Source organism: Notolepis coatsorum, assembly GCF_963971535.1.
Source record: "Notolepis coatsorum genome assembly, chromosome: 4".
Lineage (NCBI taxonomy): Eukaryota > Metazoa > Chordata > Actinopteri > Aulopiformes > Paralepididae > Notolepis > Notolepis coatsorum.
The window spans coordinates 84,642,131-84,651,388 of NC_140168.1; the positions used below are offsets into that span (position 1 = coordinate 84,642,131).

Sequence of the window (9,258 nt, forward strand, 5' to 3'; positions counted from 1 at the left end):
CCTTCATTTGACATTTTATTGAAGAGAAACTAAAAGAAAATGCTTCCTTGTCGAGTATGAAAAGTAACTTACTTAACTTATTAATTTATTTGTTTCAATAAAGCTCTTTGAATTCAATGTTGTGATTTTGGTCAAGTTCTTTTATTGTGCAGTTGAACCATTGTCTTCCTGAGTCTTTTTAGATGGCAAAACCTGACATTTACTACATTATTTACATTCCCGCTGTTTTCTCACATTGGCATTTATTCAAGAAAGAAAGAACCAAAATGCCAAGAGCCAACCATTTCCCACCATATTCTCCTTCCACTGATAGACGCTGTCAAGTGGAAGGACCTATTTTAAATCTGGCGCTTATTTAAAAACCAAAGCACATTTGTGAACATTATTGTGATGTCATGCAGCGGCATGCTTCATCATTTTCCAGTAATGACGAATCAACAATGACTCAATGTACTGTATTGTACCCATTCTGCAATCTGTTAATAAAATGTTCAATCAATCAATCAAACTCATTCAAAACACAAACAATCAAAAGAATCTTAGCTCAAACTAAAACCCTAATGTAGACAAGGAAGAGTCATAGTACCCGGAGTAGAGGCCTAACACTAGAATGCCCATTTCCCTCCATATCGGGAAAAGACAACGGTTGCTATGTGCAGATATAATAAGAAAACGTTACGAAACAAGTGTGTTATTACTGGATCAAATGGCAATGGAACGGCATATCATGCTTTCCCAGTGTTTCACCAACTCTACCGCTGCACAGATTTTTCTTTCGAAAGTGGTTACCAATAGTTACAGGCAGCCATGTTGGAAGAAAGACGACACAAACGTTCCACACGGAGCCTCCATTCGTATGGGCGGAGAAACGGTGGTATTGTGACACCCCTTCTCTCTGAGTGGACAGCTGGCTCCAGGACAGCACAGTAGGTCAGCAGGTGAAGAGAGCGTGTAGTTATACTCTCCACAGTGTTGTAGTCGAGTCACTAAATCTAAAGTCCGAGTTGAGTCTCAAGTCCCCAGTGTTCGAGTCCGAGTCATCAGTGCTCAAGTCCAAGTTGAGTTTTGATTGATTGAAAACTTTATTAACAGATTGCAGAATGGGTACAGTACAGTACGGCTCAATACATACAATTGTTAAGGGGATGCAGACCAGAGAAAGACTTTCGTCTTGTTTACATCAGGGTCCCCCATTTTCAATTCATCGTAACATATATGACATACAGATAGACAGTACTGCTACATCTATACATTTATGACATACCAAATTTGCAAATACAGTACTGTTTGTGATACGAAAAGAGTCCAGAAAAGAAGTATATACATTTGACGTAGAAAGTCTCGAGTCCCCAGTGTTCGAGTCCGAGTCGAGTCCCCATTACCCTAGTTCGAGTCCGAGTCCAAGTCATCAGTGCTCAAGTCCAAGTCGAGTCACAAGTCCTGAAAATCTGTTTGAGTCCTACAACACAGTGTCACCAATACAAACATCTAACATCTCCGCAGTCACAGCGTGAAGGATCCCACCCCGTAACAGTGATGGAACAAGCACACGTGCCGTTTACAGGGATCCACTATCATGTAGGCGAATGTCTGCTCCTCTTCGGTTGTCCCAGGGTAGCACATGCCGCGCCCATCCTGCAGGGGGCAGAGAAAACACTCATAATGGAAGGTAGCACTGGCATACAGTGACGGGTAGCCTAGGCATTGTCCAACTAACACCTCTCCCGAAGGCTTCCATTCATTGTGCTAAGCTAGGCTAGCGTGCAGCCAGATAGCTTTCAACTGAACGCACAGAGAGGAAACTGGTATCTATCTTCTTGTCTCTCTCTGGAGAAGACGGTAAGCTAATTTCCCAAAATGTTGTCGTGTTCCTTTATGAGATTATGAAATATAGCCTACTCACTCCATCCTAACTTCCTCTAGTTCCACACACACACACACACACACACACGCTAGGGCTGCATTGGCTGTTATCGATTCATCTGTTGATTCTTTTATCGATTAGTCAATTAATCTAAACGATTAATTTACCAAAAGAATTTTTATTTTTTTTTGCAATTGAACATTGTTCAAAGTTATTGGCATGCTGTTCAAGTGCGGTACTTGTAGTAGAGTGGGAGATGCGCCATGACGTTTTTATCTATTGACTCATTATAGCTACTTTATTATCTTGAAATAATGCACCCACCAGTTAGTATCACATTGTTTATCATTACATACCATTTATCTATACCTGTAGCTAAATGCTGACATTTCTTTTTGGCTTTAGAGTCAAAAGAAAACTACCAGCCAGAGAGATTTTTTACCGGCCAAAATGATAAATAGCTTTTTAGTATATCTCCATATTATTATGTGTATATTATAAGTTATGTTAGTGCTTGTGCCAACACAGGAGATAAGATTATAAAAAAAATATTATATATACATACTGTATGTAAATATACATACTGGCATAGAAGTAACGATATGAGTGTCGGTCATGAATATGCAAATCAACACAATTTCATGTTCACCCTAACATACGCACATGCACACACACACACACACACACACAGAAAGAGAGGAACAAACCACTTACGTAGGCAGAGACTTTGAGCACTGTAGAGGCAACACTAATCACTTTGGTTTCTGGATCCTTCTTCACACTGAGTAATGGAGGGGAAAATCAGATATCATTACTATGCCATGATATATGAGAGAGAGACAGAGACAGACAGAGAGAGAGAGAGAGAGAAATAGAGAGAGAGAGAGAGAGAGAGAGAGAGAGAGAGAGAGAGAGAGAGAGAGAGAGAGAGAGAGAGAGAGAGAGAGAGAGAGACAGATGGCCAAACGTATGTTTCCCATGTCATTAAAGCCCATTTGAATTGAATTGAGAGACAGAGAGACAGAGAGAGACACAGAGAGAGAGAGAGAGAGAGAGAGAGAGAGAGAGAGAGAGAGAGAGAGTTAGACACAGGTGTACTTCATAATCTTACATTCAGAGCAGATCTGTAATTCCAGCACCGTGCTGCAGAGGGCGCAAGCTGCACTCTTATCTGCCTCACAGTTAAGTGTCACAGCATTACTTAGTTAATAGAGAGGGACTTGCTGGACACAGGGACTTGCTGGACACAGGGACTTGCTGGACACAGGGACTTACGTTTGTATCTGTGCAAGGCCGTAGGTTTGGTTTAAACTTTGGGGGGGGGGGGGGGGGGACTTTAAGCAGGGGGTCTGGTGGTCCTCCCCCAGGAAATGTTGAGTGTCAAACGCTTAATTTCTTTCACGATGGAAATGTCTACATATTTATGTAAAGGAAAATACAACATTCAGGTACCCACTGACACAAATATAATGGAATATAATGCAGTAAGGCTCCCAGGCATTCCGTATATATACATATCTTTTTGAGGGGGACAAATTTACCTCTTCTCAATATTGACGGGACCCCCCCCCCCTAAATCTACACTGTAAAACTATTTTCACAGGAAATTCACTGTATTATTGTACAGATGTACAGATTTTTTTTCTACTTTAAGTGTAAATGTCATAAAAATACAGTAAATTAAAGTAAAGTACTTTTGATCAAAATATTAACCATTAAATAAAGGTTGTAACTTGTAATCTGTAAATTGATTTTGTGTGTGTGTGTGTGTGTGTGTGTGTGTGTGTGTGTGTGTGTGTGTGTGTGTGTGTGTGTGTGTGTGTGTGTGTGTGTGTGTGTGTGTGTGTGTGTGTGTGTGTGTGTGTGTGTGTGTGTGTGTGTGTGTGTGTGTGTGTGTGTGTGTGTGTGTGTGTGTGCGTGCGTGCGTGCGTGTGTGCGTGTGGCCTGACCTGATCAGGTCTCTGTAGATCTGATTGGTGGTCTGGATGTAGGGATCGATGGTGTCCTCGTATTGACAGAGTACTCCTCCCAGACACAGGTGCTTGAAGAGGCGGAACAGGAACTCTCCTCGCTCCTCTGGACCAATCACAGAGTAGTGCTCAGACTCCTCCTCCTGCAGCATCTGGAGGAGAGAGAGAGAGAGAGAGAGAGAGAGAGAGAGAGAGAGAGAGATAGAGATAATAAGAGAGAAAGAATGAGAGACCAAGAGAGAGAGAGAGAGAGAGACGGACAGAGAGAGGGAGAGAGACAGAGAGAGATAGAGATAATGAGAGAGAAAGAATGAGAGACCAAGAGAGAGAGAGAGAGAGTCACCTGTCTGAGTTCATCATAGTCAGGATACACATCATGGATGGATGGATGGATGGATGGATGGATGGATGGATGGATATAGATATATCGATAGATAGATGAGAATAAGTAAGAGACAAAGAGAGTCACCTGTCTGAGTTCATCATAGTTAGGATAAACATCATGGTGGCATTGGATGACGTGTCCAGACTCCCTCAGGATCCCACAGGAGTATATTGGAGCAAACAGGTCCATGGACACCTTGCAGCACGGTACCACCTCAACGTCTACTGTCAACACTGGGCGGGCTGGAGGACGGACACACACACACACACACACACACACACACACACACACACACACACACACACACACACACACACACACACACACACACACACACACACACACACACACACACACACACACACACACACACACACACACACACACACACACACACACACACACACACACACACACACACACACACACACACACACACACACACACACACACACACACACACACACACACACACACACACACACACACACACACACACACACACACACACACACACACACACACACACACACACACACACACACACACACACACACACACACACACACACACACACACACACACACACACACACACACACACACACACACACACACACACACACACAAACAATGTCTCTGTCTTTTAGTTTAACGGGGGCGACAGTGGCTCGGGAGGTAGAGCAGTTGTCTGGTAATCCAGAGGTTCCCGGTTCGCTTGCCGCTCCTCCCGGGCAGGCACGTGCACACATAGAGGCCAAGGGGTGCTCGAGCACCTGCCTTTTTGAGCCTCATCAAAAAAGTGCCCTTTTTAAAATAATTTTTTTTTTTTTTTTTTTTTTTTATCGTTACGCATATAGACTGCCCTTCCAACTGAAAAATGTCAGGATAGAATCAAAATATTAGGTAAAGAGAGAGAGATGCCCCATATTCCATTGCAGTTTGCACGGCCTCCTCAGCCTATTTTATGCATAGCGTGGGTGGTGATGATGATGATGATGATGATGATAGAAACCGCTGTGGCGCATACAGTTGAATGCTGGTATTACACTCATTGAGGGACACGAAGAAGTCAAGTCCGATGGGATTTGGGAATCTCAAATACAAATCGGGATTGGAATAAAAAATGCATTTATATTAAACAATACAGAATATACAGCACTTCTTGGGGTCTGTAGGGTAAGCACTTATTCCCTCCCCCCTGAACATTTATGGAGATGTATACGCGCACTCGGTTAATATATACACACAAGTGTCCTTGAGCAAGACACTTAACCCCTAACTGCTCCTGATGAGCAGGTCGGCACCTTGCATGGTCGCCTCCGCCATCTGTGTGTGAATGTGTGAGTGAACGGGTCAAATGTGAGGAACAAATTGTAAAGCGCTTTGGATAAAAGCTGCTATATAAATGCAGCCATTTACCATTTACCTGTGTTTCAGACTAGGACCAGAATCTAAATGAGTTGTCAAATGTCCTATATTGTTATCCTTAATAGTTATAACGTAATAGTATAATGTGCTGTGGCTCTAATTGCTAGCATATATATGGAGCTGCATGATTTGCATACACAGGTTTTTAACCTTCAAATAATCTATTATTACTACCATACTAACACATCAAACAAGTTATGTATATGGATTTTGATTTGACCGGCAACCACAAGCAAAAAGAGATTGTTTGTGATTATCAAGGTTCAGGGTTCCAGGTTCAAGGGTCAATGTTAATGTTTTAATGGTATTTTTGATGGTATATAACTTCTCCAGTATGATGGATTCAAGATGGTATTGACTATAGACCTGTTAGCTGTTTACAAACATACCGTGTTCGAGCCTATCAGCAATACCAACTGAGTCACGTGAGCAACTGAGCCAGTTGCTATCGCTATTAGCTCTATCTTTAATCTTTCAAAATGTACAGTTGCTATTGCATGCACTCATCTGTGTTTCACCACACACATGAGTGCATGCTTACCAACTGTTCGTCTGCAACACTATTATCACCAACATCTAAGAAGGGAGATCCCCCCTTGAATGGCCCTTCTAAGGTTTCTCTCCTCCACACTGCCTGTGGAGCTTTTTTCCCTATTGTTAGGTTTTAGTGAGTTTTTCCTTACCTTCGCGTGGGGTATGTCTGGGAGTGCTTGCATTCTTTCTTTTATTTGCATTCATCTAAAAATGTTTGGACCTTATGGTGTTCTTGTTCTGTTCTTGACTTATTGTTATGTTTTCTTCTTGACTTGTTTAAAGAAGACCTGTACGGCCCATGGGGACATTAACGTGTGTTGTCGGGCCCTATAAATAAATTTGATTTGATTTGATTTGATTTAAGTTGCCCCCTACCTGCGCGAGCTGCTGCGCTAAAAGAATACAACGGGGCTCTATGGAGAAACCATGGCACTCCCCTGACTAAAAATAGTTTCAAACGGAAACGGCTGGATGTCATTTTGCCAAATCAGCATGGCTGTGAGTGTGAGTCTTTCATCTCTTATCTAGCTTTGGCATGGATTGATTGTTTAGATCGCTAGTGTAGCCAGGCTCGCCTTGCCATCTCTGCGTCTTTGGGTTGTTGAAAAGCGCTTTATAAATCAAATGTATTATTATTATTATTATTATTATTATTAAATGCAAATATATTGTAGTCTGCCCTGTTGTTCTGACTACGTTCTGACTAGGATTACGTTCCTTTCTGCCCCGGTGATGCACGCACACACTGAGTCTGACGTATATGGTGAACAGGTCTATATAATGTAATCTGTCAGTGTGCTACCGTTAGTGATGGAAGGCTTTATCAAAGAACAGGGTGAAATCAGCCAACATACCAAGAGACATCCGGGTCCCTGCCTCCATCGTCCTCAGGTCAGCTCTCACATTTGGATCTTTGAAGAAACTCTGCACAGAATACAGCGACATCAGGCCTCAGGTCAGTTTGAATAAAACACAACCATTAAGAGAAGCACCTACGCCTACGGGAGGCTGCAATTCTAAACTGGCCCCGGTAAATGTCCAACCCCCCCCACCCACCCAACCCCCTCCAATCGTAGTTTCTTCCCCCTCGAATGTATATTTTCTTTTATGATCTCAGTCTCTTAAACAGTACTGTATATTTGTATATTTTGTATGTCATAAATGTCTGGATGTAACAGTACTGTATATCTATCTGTATGTCGTATATGTCATGAATGTCATGATGAATTGAAAATGGGGGACCCTGATGTAAACAAGACAAACGTCTTTCATGGTCTGCATCCCCTTAACAATTGTGTGTATTGAGCCGTACTGTATTCTGCAATCTAAAGTTTTCAATCAATCAATTCAATCAATCAATCAATCAAACAGAATCAACACAGACCAAACCAGAAAAAGTCATAATTCAATACATTTCATGCCATCTCATCATTGCAGCATTGCAGTTCTGAGATGGCTTTATATGTACAAATCTTGTATTTACTTATTAGGAGTTGGTAATGGTATTAATTGGTATGGAGCTGCCTTTTTTAAATGGATGTGTGGACGTGTGTTTGATTGATTGATTGATTGAAAAGTTTATTAACAGATTGCAGAATGGGTACAGTACAGCTCAATACATACAATTGTTAAGGGGATGCAGACCAGAGAAAGACTTTCGTCTTGTTTACATCAGGGTCCCCCATTTTCAATTCATCATATGACACACACGACATACAGATAGACAGTACTGCTACATCTATATTTATGACATACCAGATTTGCAAATACAGTACTGTTTGTGATACTAAAAAAAAATCCAGAAAAAGAGTGTATATACATTTGACATAGAAACTGTACATTGGAGGTTGGTTAGGTGGGGTGGGGTTGGGTGGGGCTGTACATTGGAGGTGGGGAGGGCGGGACACTGTACACTGTACATTGGAATACTGACATACATTTGACATAGAAACTGTACATTGGAGGAGGTTGGGTAGGTGGGGTGGGGTTGGGTGGGGCTGTACATTGGAGGTGGGGGGGGGGGGTACGGGGGGGGGGGCACTGTACATTGGAATACTGACAAGGCCATACTTGGTCTTTACTGTACAACTGGGTTAGGACATTTGTAGGGGCCAGTTTCGAATTGCAGTCTCCCGTAGGTGTTCTTTGAGAGTGTGTGTGTGTGTGTGTGTGTGTGTGTGTTGTGTAGTCGTGTACTCACTAGTACAAACTCTTTGCTGTTGTAAGGGAAGAAGTTCTGGTCAAAGCTGAAAGACTGAGCTGAGATCCTTCCTAGCATGGACCTGAAATGAATGTACACACAAAAATCAGCGACCATCACAGCAAGCAACCAAGCAAAACAAATAACAGACACACACAAACAATATGCGTGGAGGTACAGTAACAGGTTTTTTTTTGGTGGCTCTCAAAATTATACCAGGTTAAATTGATAGCAAAACGTCACCATTTCAATAGCAGTTGTAGAAGGTCTTCGTCCTGTAGAAATGAGAATGTCTTGGAAGGAAGAGGGGTGAAAGCAAACTTTCGATCGAACATAAACGTTTCTGCCATGTTTTGCTCCTCGGTGTCCTCGTTACCGTGGCAACGCGTTCTAACAATTCCCAACCCAACACAATAGTATGCAGCTGCAGAGCCGCAGAGCCGCAGAGCCAGCGGCGCTCTCAGGGCCGCGCTCTGACGGCCGCGCTGTGAGGGCCGCTCAGCAGCGCCACCCACCCAATGGCTGAATTGGAGTATTGCACTGTGCGGGCACAGCTGGGAGATCCGCGCGAGGCCAGATATCTTGAATGAATGCGTTTATTTATTTCGAACATAAATTGAAAATAAATAATAATAAAAAACTAGACAATTCCCCGCAGGGACATTGTGAAGGTGTGGGTGATGCCTGTGCACCGCTGGCCAACAGGAGATGGTCTGTATTGTCTCTGTATTGTCTCTTTCCACAGCAAAACGGTAGGCAAGGCACCTTGGTTGAGAAATGCAGCCTTCAATCTATGTTGTTTAGTCTATCTGTTCAGTACTGTTCAGTACTGTTTCAAGATGCACAATGAGAACTTCTGAGAGAATTGTTGAATA

The 9,258-nt window shown here is 42.6% G+C and overlaps 1 protein-coding gene across 1 annotated transcript; it reads right to left on the reverse strand.

The window, feature by feature from the left end:
• Positions 1-1,503: 1,503 nt before the first annotated feature.
• On the reverse strand, positions 1,504-8,733 carry cfap300 (cilia and flagella associated protein 300; the record flags this gene model as incomplete). Its single annotated transcript, XM_084312009.1, has 7 exons — positions 1,504-1,635; positions 2,579-2,645; positions 3,814-3,986; positions 4,304-4,461; positions 7,038-7,107; positions 8,384-8,465; positions 8,627-8,733. 7 exons carry the CDS (start codon positions 8,731-8,733, stop codon positions 1,504-1,506), a joined length of 789 nt encoding a protein of 262 aa, XP_084168135.1.
• Positions 8,734-9,258: the final 525 nt, after the last annotated feature.